Source organism: Alosa pseudoharengus, unplaced genomic scaffold, assembly GCF_046254945.1.
Source record: "Alosa pseudoharengus isolate Yale_2024_CS ecotype anadromous, Long Island Sound unplaced genomic scaffold, YU_APseudo_1.1 YU_APseudo_1.1_scf_6, whole genome shotgun sequence".
NCBI lineage: Eukaryota > Metazoa > Chordata > Actinopteri > Clupeiformes > Clupeidae > Alosa > Alosa pseudoharengus.
The window spans coordinates 24,901,548-24,924,173 of NW_027468848.1; the positions used below are offsets into that span (position 1 = coordinate 24,901,548).

At 44.5% G+C, this 22,626-nt stretch overlaps 1 protein-coding gene across 9 annotated transcripts in view; it reads left to right on the top strand.

Annotated features, from left to right (window-relative positions):
• Window positions 1–22,626, top strand: part of fbrsl1 (fibrosin-like 1) — a 234,067-nt gene that overhangs the window by 18,363 nt on the left and 193,078 nt on the right. Inside the window, exon 1 of one of the 9 annotated variants that reach the window (XM_076270552.1) lies at window positions 15,708–15,787. The exons of the other annotated variants lie outside the window; for them this stretch is intronic. Within the exon in view, the coding sequence (XP_076126667.1) occupies window positions 15,770–15,787 (18 nt within the window). The 5' untranslated portion in view covers window positions 15,708–15,769. Of the gene's footprint in view, window positions 1–15,707; window positions 15,788–22,626 lie in introns of those variants that run through there. 9 annotated transcript variants of the gene reach the window in all.

Below are 22,626 nucleotides of genomic sequence, written 5' to 3' on the forward strand. Positions count from 1 at the left end.
AGAGTGAGAGAGATGTGATGTGTGTCTTTAGTATGGCTGAGCATGTCTACCCCGCAGCCCAACATCTGTTGAGCGCAGGAAGCATGTGAAGGATAATTAAAAGGACCGGCTTCAGACTCATTTTCTGCCTCCAGTGGCTCAGTAACCGGCGACTTACACTGTTCCCCAAACCAAAGCGCCCATTATTCAGGGAATTAGAATGTGACAGCAGAATGGAATGGAATAAAGAGGTGTGCCACCGGGGCAGGAACCAAAAGATGATTTCCTCGGTTTGAATAGTTTTTTCCCCCCTTTGCCATAGCTTATTGGGCTGGTTTTGTTATTGACAAAAGCTTATGGTCATGGTTGTTTTAGATCGGATGTGGAAATGGTCTGCAGCAGTTAAAAAAAAACACAAAAACAAATCTGTTCTGTTTTGAAGTGTAAATACTGTAGATTATGATGTGTAGATAGATAATAAATGAATGCATGAATTTTTAATTGTAAATAGAATATAAATGTAATACTGGACAAAGTCATCACTTGTCATAGATAACAGCATGTATTAAAATGGGTTGCTGCTGTCATGATTGTCAGTGAATGAAAGATTGTGCTTTGCATAATTATGGCCTTAAGGTCTTGGATAACTTCCACAGTACTTCCAGGTCAAGTAGGGCCAAGGTCAAAGGTCAGATTTAATGCTGACACCTCAGTAAGTACAAGTTAGTCATGTCCAGAGCAACATGGCATGTTTGTTGTAACACTAATTTCACAGCTTGTCCACTGTTAACAGTTTTAGGCAGTCCTAGATAGCAATTTCAACTAGCACTATACCTCAACAGAAGGGCTGGAGGTCAGAAACATGTTTTGAGCTGCTGGCCTTTTTTAGATGTCTTATTTAGCTATATATCATAGGGGGCAAACAGTGTAACATTGAGGTGTTGATATTTGTTGTATATAGCATGTGTCATATTTCACACCAAATGAACTTTTATTTACACAACTTGTGCAGTGCCCTTTCAACATGCTATTCCTGTAGCCCAATTACATGCTTGCAGGTAGGCCTGCTTTGAAAATAGGATAGGGAAAAACATAATTCCAGGTAAGCATTCAATAATGAATAGGCCTACAGATAATATAATAATATAATAAATGTGAAGTGAGCAGAATTTAGGCATGGCTGCATGTGACATTTTTTACAAATCAAAATTACATAATCCTAACAGCTGTTTTGAGTCAAGGCTATATGCTTAGCCTATTGAATAACTGGCAAACCATTTTGTGGAATGATGCATCATATGAAATTTGCAACGGTGTGACTCAAAAACAGTCTCTGGTGGCCTATAAGTGACATCACACTCTGTCTGCCACTCGTTGCTTGTCGCTGGTTATGCTTTGCATGTGTGACATTCTGAGACGTTCTTTAATTCGGGACCATTATCGCTCGTTTCAATTTAGGACCTTGCAGTTGGAATTGTTGCTTATTCAAAGTCTAAAGACAGTCCAAAGTAGCTGGGCTGTTCGAAGTGTCCGTTTATTGCACATCATTTTTTACGTCATTTTGATGAGCCACTGCATACCTGTGCATGTTGCAAAATAAAGTTCACTTTATTGTTGACATGTTAAGTTTTTACCCGTGTAACCTACACTGATCCAGTTTTGCCAAAGCCCTGCTTCTATCCTCACTGGTAGCTTACAGTACAGTGGTGTGTGGGAGGCGGAGTGGCTAGCGGCGAGAGCCATTGTGCTTCTTTTACCGATATATTTAACGATATCTTTTGCATTTCTTATTCAAACAACGTCAAATTTGGCACTGAAATCAGTCTGACAAACGGTTAGCGAGATATGCGTGCCACAGACACACAGACATCCGGACACACAGACACACAGACGCTTCTTGCTTTATAGATAGATGTAAAGGGTAGAGAGCTTTTGAACCCACTTGTTTCCTTGTGGGCTGTTGGGGCAGCCGTGGCCTACTGGTTAGCGCTTCGGACTTGTAACTGGAGGGTTTGCCGCTTCAAACCCTAACCAGTAGGAACGGATGAACCTCTAACCCCTCACTGGTCCCTGAGTGCCGCTGTAGCAGTCTATTGTGGAAGAGACTCTTTAAGTCTGCAAATGCTTCTTTGTCATATTTTGATGTATGCTGGCCTCACATTGACAAATCTGTGCAAAATCACAGATATGTTTTATTTGCCATCATATTTCTGTCTTTGAGCTAACTAGAATAGAGGCAATCTGTGCATCTGAATACTTATTGTTGGCATTGGCTCAAACCACAAGTGTAATTGCAATTTATGAGTACCTGTAGTTTTCCCTGCCTCATCACATGCAATACATTTTGATTGATGCATTTGGAACATTTGGGGCCACAAGAGTGCATTGGAATTTCTTTTTGAACAAAAAAATAATAACATTTATGCGTAGGAAACGATTAAAAGTGAAATGTGTTCAACTTTTCGCTAATTATTGATATTGTATTCTTTAACACAGCAGCCAAACCAGAGCCTCAGCTGTGACTTGTTGCCAAGGAAAGAGTCATGTGAGAATGTTCCAGAAAGGGGAACCAACTGTCTGACCACTGCCAAATCATGTGCGAGTCACAAAGCCTCAGAGTGCCTCTTCACCAGGAAAAAAAGTCTATTCTGGAGAGTTAGCCAGAGGGTGACTGTGAAAGCCCTGTTGTGTTTGCCGGGGGTTCGTGGGCAAAGGCTTTTGTCATTTGTAAGAGAAGACAGAGTTCGTCTTTGTTATGGACATCATGCCATGGACCCCCCCCAACCCCCCTTCTGCCTAATTTTACAAGTTGAGTACATTTCTTGACACAGTTTAAATCTTTGTGAATGTGTGTTGGCCGTTAGGGTGTGTGTGATATGCGTTGCCTTCTGGGCTATCTGAGCACACAGTGAGCTGTTTGAACTGTCAGTTGTAACAGTCTGTCCATCTCTCCCTGGCTCCCTCCAACCCCAGATCCACAGGTCTGGCTGTCGATGCTCAGAGGAGTGGAGGCCGTGAGGAGCCTGAAAAGCTCCCAACCATCTGGCTTCTGTAAGAATTTACGGTCCGTACAATTAGGCATTGTTTGAAAACATGAGGGAGTCGCTATGATTTGCACAGTGCTTTTAAAAGCCTTTGTGAGGGCTAGCACTTCAGTGGAGCCAAGATGGCCTCTGTGAATGCGGAGGGAGGGGAAAACACCGCGTTCCACCCCCCCTTCACCCCAGCTGTAACATTGTTCAGGGGGTGGAGAAACTGCCTGAACAGTCGGTGTGGAATTGGAGTCTGTCTGAGCGAGTGGTGGGCCTTGTGAATGGAGCGCTAGTCTAGCTCTGTGGCTCAGCAGCTAAGCATGTGTTCTGGAGCGTCTGCACCAGGGTGGAAAACCACCAGAACCTTTGTCTGTCAATCATACATACCAGCCAGCACTTTTCTCCTGTCCTCTCTCACTTATGAAGTTGTGTGGGGCTTGTCTGCTACACTGGTCTCATAGAGTTGATAAGTGTGACATATTAAGCTTGTAAAGTTAACAAGCTCTTTTGTTCTCACTTAGCTAAATATTTGGCATTATGCAAAGGCAGAAAAGGCTAATTTGTCGAAGCCTACCTCTGTACGCATGACACGGAGGGGCCTTTTAATCAGTTAATCATTGTGAAACTTGATGGTTTAAATAAAAAAAAAAAAAATAATAATGGTTTAAATAAAAAAGAAAATCAATTTTCAAATATGCTACACACAGAGTGTATAATAGGCTCCATAGTTTTCAGGGCGGTAATATATTAAGTGCACATATTACCCACTTAGTCACGGGCTCTGCATCCACAAGATTGTGTTAACTGTCCGCTGATCAGATGCTTAATGGTCGTGATTACATTAGTAGACTCCTTGCATTCCTGACACACTCATTCTCCTGTGACAGACAGAGGCGTAAGTGGGGTCAGGGCCTTCTCCGAGAAGGCCACGCTCCAGCTCGGCGACCCCGAGTGCTCCCCGGCGCAGGTTGGCAGCGGAGAGCGCCCGCCAGCGGAGGGCCTCCTCGGTTAATTGCTTTCGCCGAAAAAAACCCGCTTACATTTGCGCACACAGCTGCAACACTAAGTGCCAGGAAATTGAATGATTATTTTGCCGGTGTGGAGTTACAGCGCTGCATGCGTGCGTGCGTGTATGTGTGTGCTGCGCTGCAGGGGCGGCCGCATCTCATGCCGTGTATTGACAGCGATCTTGACAGTGACGCCCGTCTTAATTAACATTCACGCCCTTAGAAAAGCGGTTAACACTGCTTCTACTCACGATGAAAACAGCCAGACATCTTTGTGTGTTTGCAGTAGTCGCAGCTCTGCCATATTCTCCCCCTCTCGCCGTGTTAGATAATATGGTCATGACATAATCAGCCGGGCACGGATAGATTCAGCCAGTAGGCACACAGAATAGATCCCGCACGAAGCTTGGAGGTGGATGCTAGCCGCTGCCGTGGAATGTGGAGTTTTTCATCTCGAGTTGGTTCACAGAGTGCGACTCAGGGCTATTTTTCGAGCTCTCCAGGTTTGCCGTTTGTCTGGTGAAGAGGGAGATTTGTGCGGCGCAGACAGAGGGCACCTTGCGGGGGTAATGCTGTTTTTTTCCCGCCTCCTCCAGATGGGCCCAGGTAATTCGAAAACGATTGAAATGGCTCGCAGCATCCAGATGACCCGGGCCCTCTCCACAGCCTCGTCTCCTCTCGTCCATCCCTCCCTCTCTCTCTCTCTCTCTCTCTCTGGTTCTCTCCTTCTCTCTCTTTCTCTCTCTACAATTCATCAGGCTGTGTCTCAGGGGGGAAGCGGCGGCAGTGTCCCCAGCATGTGGGCGGATGTCTTTATATTGAATTACTGTGCAGATCGCTTCCAGCAGTCCCTGTTTGGCCCCTCGGCCCACTCGCATGCTGGCTGCGCTTGTGAAGATGCAGAGTAGATTAGTGTACCCCCCTTTACCGCGCACACGAACGGGCATGCGTACACACACACACACACACACACACACACACATTCACATTATACACACCCTCTCAACTCTAGCACGTTTACAGCGATTTTGTGATGATTGCGCTTTGAATGACTCTTCAAATCTCCCCTCTTCGAATGCTTCAGTGTTTTCTCCCTCTTCTGTTTCTCATCTTTTTTTTTTTTTGGTGACTGACTGACTGCTGAGTTTGTGGAATGCGATTTTAATGAAAGCAATAACTGCCTGGAGGTCGGCGAGGCGCACGGGGAGGGCACTTCATGCTTGGTGATTCCCTTAATCCTATACCTGCTGATTTAGCCATTTTTTCCCCCAACCGAGCCAGTTCCCCCTTGAGGAGGATCTATAATGCAGTGGTAGCCCCTTGTCATTACCAGGGTAGCGGTTAACCAGAACATATTGCGTCCGCAGTGGCCGCGGGTGTGTATTTCGACCTGACGGGAGATACCACGGGTGCGAATTAATGGGAGCCCGCAGAAACGTTTTCTTATACTGAGGGGTAGAGCGTGTTCCAGTGGTGTTTGCATCAGCGCCCATTGTGAGGGTGAGCAGTGAGCCGGTGGCCGGATTGATCGTCAATTTATTTGTACCGCTTTGGTGCACTGTAGCTTTTCCCTGTGCGATTCCTCAAATAGGATTTGTTCTGAGTAATAACCAAAGGCCAATTCGCTCGTATACAGCAGCAGCAGCGGTCGCGCACCGAACCACTTTTGCGGACTGTCTCGCCCTGGCTTGTTAAGTAATAGGCTGTCTGCCGTTCCACTCCTTAAAAAGATAATAAAAACATCCCTTTACCCGGGGCAGCCCCCCCCCACCGTCCGTCGAGAAGCTGAGCAGGGGCATTGTGGGAAGGCTCAAACCGCACTTGGGGTCTAAGCATAGGTTGTCACACTCACTTTTCCTGGGGAGCGCAGAAAGAGAGGAATCTGGCCTCTCTACCGTACAATTTCATGCAAATGTGTGAGCCTTTTTTTCCCAAGCGGAGGGGAGGGGAAAGAGAGGGGGTCGCAGGTAGGCCAGTCAGCCAGAGAGAGACGGGTCGGGAAATTGTCCTCTGCCTCGTTCAATTTGTGGGAACTGTGCAGCTTTATTTGTGCACTGTCAGGCCCAAGTGCGCGTTTCCTGTGGTTTAGTTGTGTTAGGCACACAATCGCTACAGAGCTTCTTTCCACAGGCGCCCTTTGTAATTTACACATATTTGTCTGGGGATTCAATTGAGAAACTCTGAGATCACACTAGTGTTCTACGCAATTATTTTCACACAAGTCTCTTTATTGTGATCCTCAACATTTAAAGTGCAATAAAAGTCTATTCAGAAAGAGTCTATGTGTAAACTTCTTGGAAGGGCCAAAATCTCTTTAATGTGTTTTGTTGGTGGAAAATAAGCTCCCTGTTAATGTGTTTCTTTGAACTGTTTATGGCCTCATGAATGTACAAAAGCCTGTCATTAGATATGTCTCACTTTCCTTTAAGGGAGGGAGTGAAAGGCTTTATATAGCCACCCAAGTGCACTGGAGAGGGACCTCTTTCCTCTGCCGGAGAAACTAGCAGGCTTTTGAAAACACCAAAAGCCATAGAAGGCTGATGTAGTCCCATCTGACTGTATTGATGTCAAATCATGTTATACAGCTTGTAGCATTTTTTCAGGTAAATTCATTAAATCATGCCGTTTTTTGTGCTGGGAGTAGGGCATCACTTTTTGGCTCTTAGTAGAGAGAGAGAGAGAGAGAGAGAGAGAGGAGGAGATAGTTTTATCTGGCAGACTGGAGGATCAGCCCTCCTATCTTACATCTGCTGTTATCTCAAACAGCCCGTAATAAAAGAACAGAATCTAATTGTCCCTCACTGATGTGTCCCAGTGAAAGGAGGAGAGGAAGCAGCCAGATTGCTATCTGTTTAAGCTTCAAGACACACGCGAAACCAGAAGCTCTTCTCTTCTTCCTTCCCTCCCTCCCTCCCTCCCTATCTCCCGCCGCGGTTGTGTCAGAAGGGAATCCGTTCTCACGGGAGTACGAGGGCTCACGCTGTTTGTCTCCGTTTGATATATTTTTCATTCCGTGAGCTTTTTGGGTTGCTCTTATTGATTTTTAATACAGCATATGTCGGGTAGAACCCCAGCTGGGACTTGGGGTGGTGTCAGTGGAAGGCGACGGTGGTGGCATATCGAGCTGCTTTTTTCTTTCTTTTTCTTTTTTTTTCTTTTTACAGGATGAGGGGAAAAAAGTGACAAGTCTTTCATGAAGAGTGTGAAGTAATTTGTGTGTCTCATCCGAGGCCTTGTGTGGTTCCTCCGCTCCTCCCTCTGAGACAGCCACTCGCTCGGCTCCCCCGAGTCTGGAGTCTGATGGGTGGGAGAAGAGGGAGATAAAGTCCCATCCGACTGTAATGGGACACAGGCCTTTGGGCCGTGAGCATAGTATTTATGCAGCTCTTGTCCAGGCATATACACGCATACATACACACACACACACACACACACACACACACACACACACACACACACACACACACACACACATACAGTACACACACACATACATGCACACACACACACACACACACACACACACACACACACACACACACACACACACACACACACACGCACACACATACACACATACACACACACACTTCCCTAAAGGGATTGGTGACTCTGAGATGACATGAGAGTAAAAGAGGTTCTTTGGAGTCAGACTGAGGCTGTCAGTCGATGGACGTGGTCAGCGTCTGGTGGCTGGAGCTGGGCCACTCTGTCACTCAGATGGATGACGGCGCCTTTGACTCTGCGCAACCCTCATGCCCTGACGGGTCAGCTGGTGCCAAGCCTGGACTTGATCAGAGGCACTGAATGGCAGATTGAAGCAGCATGGGATTAATTGGGGGGTTGGTAGGGGGGGTGGGTGAAAAAGGGGGAGATGATGAAGGAGAAAAGAGGAGAGGGAGAGAGGGAGAAGAGAGTGAGACAGAGAGGAGAGAGAGAATGTCAAGGCACATCATGCTGGTTATTGAAACATCCCTTTGATTTACTCTGCCAAGTCATTTATTTGATTATGCTGCAAAAGTCGTCTTTCTATTCAGATGAATACATGCATGCATGTGGATGACACCTACCGTTTTGTGACTGAAGCGACATACCTTTCTCCTCCATTGCATTGGAATGCACTCTTTTGAGGCATGATTGCACATGAGACCAAGCACTCACAAGAAAGTGCACTCTCAGAAATGGTCAATGTTGCTGCATTTCTTGATATATGAATGTAAGTAGCTTTTTATATCGTGCTACATGTGCATTTTGATAGATAGGCATACAAGATATAATGCCCTTATTTATGATGGTTACAATTCATCATTCGTACCAGCAGCATATTCTCACACCGGGATATTTTCACAAAGTAGTGTAACCGACAAGTGGTGCGTTTTTTTTTCGTTTTGGTTTGTTCAACGGCTTGTGTCACCATCTATTAGTTTAAAAATCATGCCCTCTAAAATGGTAGCTGTTCCATCATTCATGCAATCCACTCACCCATTGTTTCTGCACACAGGCATCCACTTGCATTGATTGGGCCTCCACTCTTAACAAAGGTGCAATCACAACTCCAGGGCAATCAGATCTGAATGTCACCTAATCTGTGTATCTAATTGCTGCATTGATGACTGTGTGAAATAACTTCCCGCCAGTCTGACCAAAAGGCACGATCAAGCAGGACAGCGTAGAAATTGGTAGGCCTGGAGGAACAACTTGATTCTGTGCAGCGGCACGGTCCGTTCCTACTTCTCTCAGGCCCTTAGAGAGATGGCTCCCCCTCAATAAGTCCTCACTTCTTGAATTCCCAGCAGAGCCATCCTCTCTGAGAGCCTTTCTCACTGCTATTCCTCCAAAGAGTTATAGGTAGTTGTTCAGTTGCAGTATTTTGATAGATAACCATGAATAGGTCCGCTAGAATGTTCACATTCTGACCTTAATTCAGGTCTGTTATTCAAGTGACGTGCTGCATATCTGGTTTGCTGCCACAGTCTGTCTGCCCTCAGTAGGTGTTGAGTACTTGTCCTTGAATGTTTTGAGTGTGCTTCAGTGTATTCGGATGTTAAGTCCGACGTCACATGTCCAACAGCTTTTTCTTCAAAAAATTACCAGCGCAGCCAGCCGTTTTTTGCAACTTGTAAACCTTGTCACCATCACCTCCGTTTTAGTGACGGTAAAACAAAATGGCTTAACTTTAACAGAGTAATTACTGTAGCTGTCCAGGCAGATGATACAATCAAGGGTTACGTCCAGGCTTCCGTGAAAAATAGAATTTGTATTGGGTTGAGGCAACAAGTGAGTAGTAGGAGGACAATTTTCTTGAAGGCTACTCTGAATAGCAGAAAAAATCGTTTATTTTACTGTCTATGTAGAAAAACGAGCGGCTCTGAAAGCCGTTGGACCTGGAAAGATTTTTTAGCCCATTATTGCATCATCACTTAATAACCGAATTGCTTGTTCATACCCAGACATAGTCTCCCATTATAAGCCAGCGTGATATTGTGGTGATTGTAACATATGAAGAATTTCACTAAACTCTTGTCACATCCTTTAAAAGACTAGTGGAGGCTTGTGATCACGGTAAATATCAATGATGGAAGTAAGGTGTTGATCTGTCATAGTCTACTCCTGTGGTGTATCTACAGTAGATGACCTTTCTGTGCTAACCAATGTGTTTCTTTTTTTTCCTATCTGTAGCGTAGAATCTCTGAGTCAGTGCAGGGTTTTCCAGTGTTTGGTATTTTAAGCTTTTCTTTCCTGCAGTACATCAAAATATCTGATACGTCATTGATTTATCTTCACCTGACCGTCAAGACATGACCTTTTTTTAGAGGAAGCATGCGCTTCCTTTTCATAAGACCCACAGAATCTCTGTAACTTGCGTATAATGTACACAACTGGCTTTAAACGCATCAGTGGTGTGGAAGTATGCAGTGCCTGTGTATAGCAGAGTTCTGTGGTGGAGGCCTGCTTTTGTGCTGTCGTGTGCATGTTTGCGGGTTCCTGCTGCTGCCCAGATCGTAGACAGCGAGGCCGGTCTGAGGCGCGTGTGGTTTTCCGTGCGCCTCTCAGCTCTTCAACCCTCGTTTGGTGTGAAGGGGTGTGTCGTCACACTTCCTCGTGTGCTATCACTGCACATTATCATCACCATTGACAGTATGGTGTGTTGCAGCTACATAAGTTGCAAACGTGTTCCATTGAAGCATGTATGAAATGCATGGGAAATGCTGGTGTGATAATGGCTTGTGAGATGTGTGTGTAATGTGAGGGAGTGGGGGTTGATGGCACGTATGGGCTGTAAAAGAAATTAGAGCTAGAGTGGACTTGGCCCCCTGCATTAATTTATATTACTATGTCTCTGAAGCAATGGCTCGTTTTTATGAAATAGCATACTGTATGAGTCCTTTAATCCCCAGAGAATGATAATGAGTCCACTTAAAGTCCTTAAACAGACACAGAAGGATTGCAGTTTACTGACTGAGAGCTCTTGTAATTTTGTTTGTGGAAAATTTAATTGAAAATTTAAATGGAAGAGAACTGAAGTTACCATGTGTTTTAGTAGTACATAAAAAAAAAAAAACAATAGGACCGATCAGTATTTTCAGTGTATTTCTGATATGTTTCAATTCTTAGCAAGTTGGGCGGCAGAGATCCCGAAGAGCGTCTCTTATTTGTTGCCGAAGTCATTTCCATATGAGCCATTAATCTGCGCCCCATCAGCTGATAAGAGTCAGTGTCACTGCCAGGAACATGATCACCACCAGTGCACAGAACCGGTGAAGAACAAAAGAACATTCTCCTCACAGAACAGTCACTTGTGCGCACTTGTGCTGTATGTGTGTCATTACATTATCGCTGTCTGACATCCCAAAAGCACATGCTCAAGAGCACCGCTGTCATTAGAAATGACTTGTCTACCTCAACATCTTGATTAGAAACCGCTCGTGTCATGCGTCTGCTGACAAGACGCGCTACTCCTCGTGTCTCTGGCTGAAGACAACACGCCCGCAGAAACCCCCACAGGGCTCTGCGTAGAGCAGTAATCAGCGAGGAAGGCTCTGCAGCGCTCCGCCAACATGGAGCCTTTTCTCATCTGGCTTGTTGGAGAGGCTCCGTTCTCTGGCTTAATTATCCTCCTATCTCTGTCAGCTGGAATCTTGGAAGAGGGAGGAGAAGAAAAGGCGTGGGGAACTGAGGCATGCTGAGTTGGCTCTTTTCAGTCTCCCTCTTTCTCCCTCCCTTCCTCTCTCTCCCTCCCTCCCTCTCTCTCTCTCTCTCTCTCTCTTTCTCTCTGTTTCCGCCCCTCCGCTCCCACTCCCTATACTTAATGCTGTCGCATAAATATTTAACATTGTGCTTCATTGCTTAGATTGCGAGTGGCATTTCATCTCACTCGCTGGGCCGCGAGGTGCATCAGCTAACGGGGGTGGGGGGGGGGGGGAGGGGTGCGTCACATCGCCCTGGCTGAATTGGGCATGGCTCCACGCTGACGGGCTAGTTGGCATTGTCAGCCGAGGCACAAATGAAGCGTCACCTTTAATTAACACAATGCTTATACAAAAACAATAGACAGGGGAGGAGGTAATTAATTCATTCAGGTAAGATATCTGTTTTCTAGTGCGTGAAGAAAAGCAGGTGCTGTATTGATCTTGGCAAGCTTATCACGGCACCTTGTGTTTGATTTTTGCCTTGCTGAAATTTGTCTCGCGGTGCCTCCAGTCTTGTGAAACACAATTACACTCAAATATGTGCATTTGAAGTACTCTGTCTACTGTGTTGGTAATCTGCCTGATGGTAGGGTTGATGGCAATGCAGCCAGTTGATCATACGCCTCTGTCCTGAGAACAATCGAGATGTGCTTCTCCCAGCATCAGTCGGTGTTGTGTTATTCACAACCAGGCCAGTGGATATATATCGATTTCCACCAAAGTCCAGCTCCCAACCCCCCCCCCCGTCCCATCCTACTACCCCCTCCCCCCATCTTATTTTAGAGACCCACTCAGTTTGTAGTAATAGAGTCCACAGGAAGCTCCTGCCAGCCCCCCCTTCCTTCCGCCTGGCGTGCACAGGCAGGAAGCACACTCTGTGCAAAGTGATGGTGGCCATAAATCCTCCTTCATTTCCTCTTACTGCTCCCACCGCTGCTATGGTGCTCCAGCTAGTCAAGCAACAAGCCATCAATCCAGCGCAGTCTAATGATAGGAATTAGTCCTGAGCCAACAGGCGCTAATGTTAAACAGGTCAGCAAGATGTTGTTTTCTTTTTTAAATGGTGTTTGGGAGAAAAGGCAGCATAGGGAACAGCAGTATGCTGGATAATGTTCGGAGGCATTTACTGCCAGCATAAAAGAGAGTAGCCTATGCTAGATTCTGCCAGTCTGTTTCATTCTGCAGTGCTAATCGTCATTGTAATGATTTCTGATTGTAGGTCTTCACCTGTCACCAGGTGTGTGTGTGTATTTGTGTGTGTGTGTGTCTGTGTGTTTGTGTGTGTGTGTGTGTGTGTGTGTGTGTTGTGTGTTTGTGTGTGTGTACATCATACCCTGAATAGTGCCTGAGGGGCCATGTTTGAAATGAGTCAGTGTTTGTTCCTCTGTACTTGTCTCATGGTGGTAGCCCTTGTGGCTACGTGCTAATGTTTCAGGACCACTCCGGTGCCCTCTCAGTGCTAACAAAAGCAGGATATGCTTCACTCAGCGTGTGGCCCATTTGCTTTGATGATTGTTTGGGTCTATATCCTGCAGCCACAGCTATTTGAACTACATGTGTCTGTCCGTTAACCTTGGGAAAAAAAAAAAGAAGAATGACAGCGTCCATATACTGGGCTTCCTCTAAGCTAATCAGCTGCAGGCGGGAAAAGTAGCTGCCCCTTTTTTCGGTGAAAAGGAGGTGAAGGTATTGTGAGGTGTGCGAGCGAGCGAGCGTGTGCCTGAGAGAGGAGAGACGCTGAAAGGGCCAGTGAGCTCCACACATCCTCTGCCAGTCGGCCGGCCAGGGCGGCCAATCGAGCGAGTTCCTGTGTTTGTGGGCCCGGGATCCCTCTTAACCTCCACATGTGCCGAGGCCAGCAGGGCTTTTGTTGCTCGCGCTCCGAGAGGAGGCGGTGAGTCAAGGGGCCTTGTTAACCAGATGGACATGATTTGACCATGTGTGTGTGTGTGTGTGTGTGTGTGTGTGTGTGTGTGTGTGTGACTCAAGATGTTTTCCTCAAACACATTGTCATTTATCCCCCCACCCCTCCAATGTTATTGCCTCCTTGGCAGCACATAATGTCATAAATATTGCAGGCTTTTTTTATTTCTAAAGGGAAGCAAAGGCCACACTGTGTCAGGATATTGCTCTTCTTTTTTAGCACTCGAAGGACTGCCGATAGATCTGGCTTTAAGTAGTGCTTCTGGAGACAAGAGACGAGGCTTTAATTACGTGGAGGGGAAGGCACCAAGTGGCAATTAATGCTCAGTTCCCCCAAAGGAGAGGACTGCAGAGGCGGAGTACTAGCCTCTCATGCTGCTGTTTAGGGCTGAGGGGGGGGGGGGGGGGGGGCTGGGAGAAATACAGGCAGAGTGGGCTGTAAACTGGGCTGTGACTCACAGACAGACAGAGAAGTGTTGTCTGATTTCCGAGAGGGAACGCATGTGGACTGATGCGCTGAGATGCCCCAGCTTTTTCAAAATGAGTCACCCTCAGCATCATCAAGAGGATGAGATTGTTTCAGTGGAAGGTCTCGATTATTTGCTACTCTGTTGAAACAGGGTGACTAATTATTTGAGGTGTTTGGCCCACAAGGGTTTGTTTACTTTGCGGTGGGAATAGACTAAGAGAGAGACAGTTTGCTTTCTCAGATTCACCCTGTGTTATCTAAATCTTAAACCACAGTGTTACTTTCCCCTTAACACCCACACATTTGTGACCATTGCTGATCATGGTTAGTCATTTATGATGTTATTGTAAAGACATGACATACTACTTGGTGGCTGTTTTCTCAATAGCTCCATTTCTGTGATAAGTTATAGCTCACTTGAGATACATTTCTAGGGAGAATCGAGCCAGTAATTTCTCCATTTCTTACAGAATATAACTCAGAACAGGGTGGAATTTTAAACACATGACCAGGAGAGACAAAGAGTAACTAGGAAAGTGCCTGCTTACTCCGAGAACAATACATCTTGCCCCATTGCCTTCTGTCTGTTACCTCGTTTTACCTCACCAGCATCCAGATTTGACCAGCATAGGCCCGCCTGTTTTTTTTTCACTTTGACAAACAACTTTCTGTTTACTTTTTTATTGGCTCACACTGTTTTCTAGATGGCTTGTTGTGGTTTTTGTGTGAAAAGTAGATGTTGGCCAGTTGCAGCATTCAGAGCACAAACACATGCTGTAAATATTTGCTTTGATTTGTTTGGTTAGTGAATTCCGGCGGATTTCTCTGCTTCTCTGGAGTTCCCATTCTTTGGTTGGCTGGAATGTATGAATGGGGTCAATAATAACAGGCCTTTGGTAGCCTGAGATCCTGTACCGTTTACAGCATAGGAACATGTCTGTGGCTACTAAAACTATGGCAGTGCGGCAAAGTTACAGTTCTCATGGTCTAGTCATCACATGTATCTGGTCAGTTCATCTCAGTTTCTTGTAACTGATTGCTTGTTAACCAGTCTAAAGTTGTAAAGCCAGTCTGGTCTGGTCTGGTCTATTGGCGGAAAAAATGGCTTCCTAAATTGCTGCATGTCTAGGTCAGCTTCCTTAACACTGTGTGGTCTGTGGTTAATTTTGTATGCAAAGCTGATGAATTCATGTCAGTTGCACGTTTTGGCTTTGACATACTCTACATAGTAGTATCTTGATGTGTAAAGCCATCGCTTAGGCAATTGTGGCTTAAGTGGGGAAGGATTATGATAATAAAATTGATCTGTTCTGAGGTCAGTATCAGTGCATATCTTCCATGCAATTCACAGGGAATGGTCCAATGGTCTCTGGTTCCTGTATATCATGTACGATAAAAAGCCCACACCCTTGCTTAGCCCACTGTAAAAAACGAGATTGGTTGAGAGACCCATGTGCTTCAGTTCAAGATGTGTGCTTTCAAAACCATCACCGGTAACACATGATATCCATATAAGGTTGGATTTATGCTTGAATGTTTCTGGCTTTGTGTTTGTATGTGTGTGTGTGTGTGTGTGTGTGTGTGTGTGTGCGCCTGTGGCTCTCTCGGGTGTGTATGAAAGAGGTCGGAGGGAATGGAATGTGTTAGGCTCGGCCGAGGGCACCCTTGTGCTCTTGTTCATTAGTCAGCTCGAGAGGAGGGGAAGTGAGAGCTGCTTTCAGGAAGCGTGAGTGAAGCCGCATATCCCCATATGAAAACCACCCGAGAGTGCAAGACACTGGGGCCAACTGTGTCTTATTTCCCTCCCCCCCAATGACCAGCTCTTCTTGACCTCAAAGGCCTATCTGATAAAAGCTGTCACCACGTCTTCCGTCGTGTGTTTGATCTAGACTAGAGACACGCAATGCAAGTACAGCATGAAGAAATACTTGGAAAGGTGATATGAAATCAATTCCAGAAGAAATGAAAAGCCAGCTCTTTTGGTCTTGCGTCTCTCAAATAAGCACTTTTGGAATATGCATTTCCCCTTTCTTTTAAAAGGCCTCGCTTCCTCTTGTTGTATTTTGGGAAAGCAGATTGGATCTCTATCTCTCGCCTCTATCTGGGGCAGTTGAGATGAGTTGGCTGTGTTCGTGCTGAGGGACTGCAAGGCGTTACACAGCAGCGTAAATGCCAGCAGGGAATCAGGTGAGGATACAGGCCAGGAAATTGAGGTTAATCATCCTGTCATCCCTTTGTGGATGTGTTGCGGATATCTGCACAGACCCAAATGTGTCTGCGTATTATGTGGAATAGCACACATTCGCGGATCTGATGTAACTGAAATTAATTGATTGTGCTGTTGCATTTATGTTGATTGCCAGCATGGAAGATGCTTGCAAATTTGTGTGTAAATGTTTTACAGTATGGAAGATTGAGCTATGCACATTTGCCATGCTTTTCTGGACACAAAAACCTTGGTCTGCTTATCCAGTCCAGATGTGAATTCCATTTTTTTTTTTTTGTAAATCAAAAGTATTCAAGTATGCATTCCTCTCAGTATTTCAGGAATATATTTGTCATATTTTTTGTTGACATCCATTTTGTGTGAAACATCTGGATGCTCTTAGAAGACTTGCTGTAAGAATCTCTCTTAGCTACTTTGCAGATGAGCTTTGTATTGATTCGCATTATAGTTTAAGTCCGTGCATCTGGTGTTTATATCAATCCATCATATGAAGTACAGGAAAGCTTCGCTGTAAGTCAGCAGGGTATTCAGACCATTTGAAAATTACTCGAAAGTGCTTGTGGCTGCATGTTTTGAAATGTGTGAAATGTCTGACTCTGCCTTCTGAGATGCTGTTCACAATTCTATGCCTCATCTTTAATAAGAACATTATGACACTAGACTAGACACCAATGCCTGAATGAATTGATTGAATAAAAGTACTAATTCTTCATCAGAATATAGTAATATATGCCCTTCAATTAAAAATGTCAGCATTTTTGAATGATAATTTAATGACTATGTCATATGCTTTTGGTAATATTTCTCTGAAACAAGGTGCGACAGAAAAACTCCAGGTACAGAGGCTCCCCTCCCAGGATGTCGATTAACGAAAGAATGAAATGAGCTGCCATAGCCTGTTATTCAATCTTGCCACATGACTGCTAGTTGACAGACTGAGTTCCTGTCTGGAAACTGGAAGCGAAGTCGCCCAATTAATCACATTAAGCTTCTGTCTGATTTGCCAAGATGAGACGATCTTATGCCAGTTCCATTTGGCAGCACTATAATTATGTTTTATTAGCTCAAATATGGCACTTTCTGACTTTAAAGACCAAGCTGCTGGCTGTACCAGAGTGATATAAAGGTTAACAATGTTGAATTCACTGAGAGAAATAACATTGACAAATTTAACTTAACACCTGGAATTGTCTGTGCTGATTAAAGCTGACTGTTTTTGAAAAGGTGGCTGCATTTTCAGTTGTGGTCAATGTATCCTGAGAATGAGGCTGTGTTGATCTAAAACATTTATGTTGACTAAATGTGCTTTTATGTTGTCCAGCAGAAGTTTACTACATTTTGTGTGGTAAGACATGTAGTGAATCACTGAATTGCATTGAAGTGAATTAGCAAACTTGAGCAGACTTTGTTGCGACCTTTTTTTCTTTCTTCTGAGGCGTTTCAGTATTACCACTGTGCCTTTGAGGGTGTCCCAGTTTCTGTGTAGTTCCTTGTTGAAACATGTGAACGCTGTTGTTGATAGATAACATCAGCCTTGTAAGCAGATTTGGTTGAGCGTTTCCACCACTGAGAGGCTTTAGCTTCTGCTTTTGTGGAGTGCCCGTTTAATCACAATAATAACTTTAGAATGGATGTGCAAGTTGGAATAAGACAGCATGGTAATCAGAGAGAAAAACAATGACTGAATCTCCATTATTATGCCACTACTTCACACATACAGTACATGAAGTCATTAGCTCCAGAAATTGCTATCGACGTTTTCCCTTTCAACCATCAAGATATTTGTTTATGTTGTAGGCCTATCTGCTCTCTGCGCTGGTGGTCTTGCTTATTATTGATAGCTCTTCACAGTGTGTATACATACACCCTTCCTCTATCCCCTCTAATGGTAATCCATTTGCCCCAAGTGTCTAGAGTGTGAGTGTGGAGTAGAGCACCAGTTTTGAGGAAGCCCGTGGTACCTCTTAGGGAAAATGTAGACTAAACAGTGCCCTTGACATTATGCAGGGTTCAAATTAAGATACACAAAATGGAGTCTCTTATGAAGCCTCATGGTTTAGGTGCTGGTTTGCGTCCTATGTACAGTAAGATAATTAATTCTGTATATTTGTACACCGTGTTGACCTGTTCAGGCTGTGGTGATAAATAGTTGATCAAGCCAAGATAATTTGTGCTAATTTTCAACACTATTAATCAATGTTGTCAATGCCCATTTTATGTGTGCGCCAGACCTGTAAGCAAGCAGCCAGCAAAACCACTCCGTCTCCTCAGCTGAAAACTCAACACCGCCCTCTCTAGAGATAGTAGACACATACTGTATTTCTCATTTCGACGGCATGATTTCCCCTGGTGTCTTCATTTCACTCCCATGAAATACACACATACAGTACATAGAGCAAAAATATTAGTACATTTAAAAGTTTTTGTTCTTGATTTTCAATGTTATTTGAATTTATTTTGGTTCCCCAACAGTATTTCTGTCACTGAGCTTCTATGCCGTAATGATTTATACAAAGGAGCTATAGTTCCCCACACAAGCAACACATTCATATGAAGAGACATCTGCAACCCCAGATTGGGCTTGCAGTCAGAAGGCTTTACAAGCAGGGCCAAATCTCGCTGCTGTTGTTTCTGTGGTTTCAGTTGAGACTGGCTGGCTACAAGATGACCAGAAGTATTTAAAATAACACAATCACGGCTTCCAAATGAAATATAACGTCCCTAGTCACCTTTATCTCTGTTAATAGCCTGTTCTTCTACCCACTAATGTCTTTCGAATGGATTGGTCTATATAGGTTAATGACTTGGCAAACTACACGGCCATATTTTAAATTACAGGTTACCATAGTTTTATTCTTTTCCCATTTAATTCTAGTTGTTGCGACTTTGTTTTATATGGTTGATGGGAGCGCATTCACAGTGCATAAAACATTGTGTTAGGAATGCGTTTCATCATGCTGCCACGCCAACTTTGGCTCAGCACCACAACATAACCACTTGCTTTCAGTCCTTTCACTCTTGAAGAGTGTGGATTTCCCAGTGAAATTCTGCTGTTTCACATCACTAGAGAAGAATAATGCATCAGTCAGATAAAGTAAGGCCTACAAGTTCATCAGTGGTTTTACTGACCTTGGTGATAAATGCTCAGTAGAGGTATTTAAAGTATTTAAGTGGGCTCTGGTATTATTGGGTAAAATGTGTGACCCTTGTGGTCATGGCAATCTTCTAGTTGACTGGGAAAAGTGCATCTCTCCCTTCAGAATCAGTCTCAGTCAGGCTATAATGTCAAAATTGGCCATGCTGAGGCTGGGGAGAGGAATTACAGTTCCTCTAAGTTATGGGCCTATATGCTGAAGAATGCACTGCTTTCCCTGGAAGCAACAATCACTTTGCAAAGGCTTGAACACTTGAAATGGGATGCATAAACGTGTTTGTAAGAGACATTGATATGTACAGTACATTCCCACTGCACTTGAACATGTAGTCTAGCTTGGAATAAAGGGCAAGTAATATGTAGACCAGTATTTTCCAAGACTTGCTTAAATAATGCTAATGTTTCTGAAAATTGGGTCCAGATATGTTCTGGCTTTTTTAAGGGAAGTTCTTTATGTCTTTATCAAAATCATTTCTGTCTTGTAATCTTATTGTTTATTTTGTCTGTATATTAATTCTTTGCTTGTATGCAGTTAATATCAAGGTTGCAAGAAGCCTCTAATTTTAATCTCGACTCAAGCTTGTTCTACAGTTGAACAGAGAGGCCTAAAGCTGTCACCGGGCCCTTTTAGACACTTGTTAAATAATTCCTGAGGGTGCATTCACAGCCTAGCCTTCAAACCAGATGACAGATGAGAGCTGCTGCCTCCTCTGTCCCCGTACCTGGTGATGCTGTCAAGGTCAGAGGAGGAGTTGACCTCCCCTGGGGCTTGTCCATTAATCCCCTAAATGAGCGGGCGCTCATGTGCCCTGAGCCACGGCTGGGCATCTGTGTATCGTGCCCATGTCGTGTCTCCGTTTCCCTCGGGTGGCTCCTCTTAGGGCTGTGCATAGCATCGCTGTATGGGCGCGTCTTCCATGAATTTCCCTCCTTAACGTCAACGGGTGCGGTGCACGCTTGCGTTAGCACGTGGGCTGCTAGCCTAGAGCGCGCCTTAGCGTGTGTGTGTGTGGGGGGGGGGGGGGGGGGGTGTATGTTTCCATTTCCATCAGGAGGACACCTCAGGGGTGGAGAGCCGGAGTTCATTGTGAGGGCAGCCGGAGGACCTGTTTTGATTCGGTAAATGTCATTGTGATGTCAGCTGTTTGGAGCTAAGCTGGAGCTAAGCGGAGCCTCAGAGGGCTGGCGCTACCACCACCTCGCCGGGGTTTGTTGCTAAGGAAGGCAGACCAGGGGAAAACAGACTGGGTGCATTTTACCCTCTGCCTCCATTCATCACCAGGTATGCTCTTTTATTTGGGCTCCTCTGGCATAATGATGAGCCCATTGAGTGGGTCCGGTGAATGGTCGGGGTCATCGGCTGTGATGATGGCATACAAATCTGAATGACTCACAGTTTTACTATGTTAGGTAAAGTAATGACTCGAGGCCAAGGATGATGTGCTTCCAGAGAACAGTTTATTGTGTCGTAATCATACGCGTGTTTTCCAAAGCCCCATTTTTCACAATTGACTAGGCCAGTCAGCAAGATTTCATAGCGAGATATTTCACATACCAGCTTTAAACAATGATGCAATGTCAAAAAGAAAAACACAATTGGAAGGTCAGGGTGTTTTCTGTGAATATATGAAAACTATGCAGAAGTGCATGCTTGTCAGTCCTCCCACTGAGGTTGACCTCTGCTGAGGGAGAGGGAAAGCAGAAGAATGAGGACATCTTTGACTGGCAGGTCAACTGCAGGCCAATGACAGGTGTTGTGTTTAGTATTCTCATGGATTATAATTCGTATTGCAAGCTTTCTATTTAAATATATGCCTCTTATGACTTACATTTTGCAGAAGTACCACATAGTTATGAAAAGTCTTTCCTGTCATATGGGATAAGAAAAGATTACACATGTATTGCGGTTGTCCCCTTTTATCTTGGTATCTCAAAATATATATGTGACATACATATTTTCTTTGTTGTTGTTATCTGACATCCATATTTGTTTGGCTTAAAAGGCCAATAGGCAGTGTAGTATCATAAGAACAAAATTGCTGTTCAATGTAGTGGGCAAAGGTTTTGAAACCGCAGGATAAGGAGATGGTGATGAATATGTGTACAACATGAATAATCTCAGATATATTAAAAAATATATTGCACATCTTTCACTTCCTATTTCACTTCCTATGAATTTGTGTTATCTGGTAATAGTGACAGTAATCAGCATTAGTTGCATCTCTTAGTTTTGAAATGGGTAAGTCCACAAGATATTTAGCCACAACAAAACCACATTGTAACTTCAGAAGAACTTTCTGAATAGGCCAATATTTTACACACTTTCTTTTCACATGGGCACTTCTTGGTTGTATTATTTTTATTACAGCAACTCTCACACATGTAATAGCCGAGTTCATATTGTAGACCATCTCAGTAAAGAGGCAGTGAGCCATTTTCTTGATATTTTCATTTTCAGAATTTTTGGGGGTGTTTTTCTAGTTTGTAAGCTTTCCACCCATCTGGATGACAGGGGTGCTTTAGCCTGTCTCTCTAATAAAGAGCTGGCTACGGAGATGGCTACTGACAGTGCACTTGAGATTTTCAGCTTGTGGGAAATCAGGCCTGAAACGCATGAGTTGTGGCAGAGGGTAGGACCTCTGCTCTGGGATTCAAACAGGAATGAGTGCTTGTCTGTCACAGCAGAACCACGGGGCTCATATTGGTAACGCCAGTAGAGGAGACGTAGCGGATCATTAAGCCACCAGTGGAATACTTCTGAATAGATTTCTGTTGTCATGAATTTGAATTGACCCTGGAAGGAAAGAAAGTGTGTGTGTGTGTGTGTGTGCGTGTGCGTGTGCGTGTGCGTGTGCGTGTGCGTGTGCGAGTGTAACATTCAAGGGTATGTATTATTGCGTACTGCAGATGAGGATGTTCTCTTCATGGTTGTGGCCTGACCACTTATATATTATTTATATTTAAGGCTACTGTGTTAAAATGGAGCTCTTAAAATGTAATATCCTGTCTACATTGACCTGGCTCCCGGATCACATCAGGAGCACATGATGGGGGTAGTTTGAAAGCACTTAACCCACTTTGTGCAGTGCTAAATGCAATATAGGGATGTGATTAATGTATTCACCATTTCCCCTGTCATTACTGTTCATTGCATGGTGTGGTTTGTGGGTACCACACACACACACACACACACACACACACACACACACACACACACACACACACACACACACACAGAGAGAGAGTGAGAGAGAGAGAGAAGAACAGCCAGTCGGAGAGTGTGGTTTGGTTTTCATGGTGCGTGTGTGTTTTGCTCCACACACAGGCAATTTTGCTGGAAAACTTCATTCCGTTTAGACATCTGAGTGCAAATATTTGTCTGCTGAGTTTACAGTGTAATTTTGTTGTGTGAAACCCAGTGGTTGCCAGTCAGTTCTGTAGCGTTTTCGGGCAGCCCTGCTCTGCGCTGGCAACACGGGGCCTCATTTGGTGCCAGCCACCATGAAAACATTAAAAGGGACAGTGACGGAGTAACAGTTTGATGGATGTCTGTTTAATGCATGCATAATTGGCTGCCAACTACAGAGCAGAACTGCTGGCAGCAGTTAGCAGTTGGAGTAGCCACCCTGCTCTGATTTGATTGTG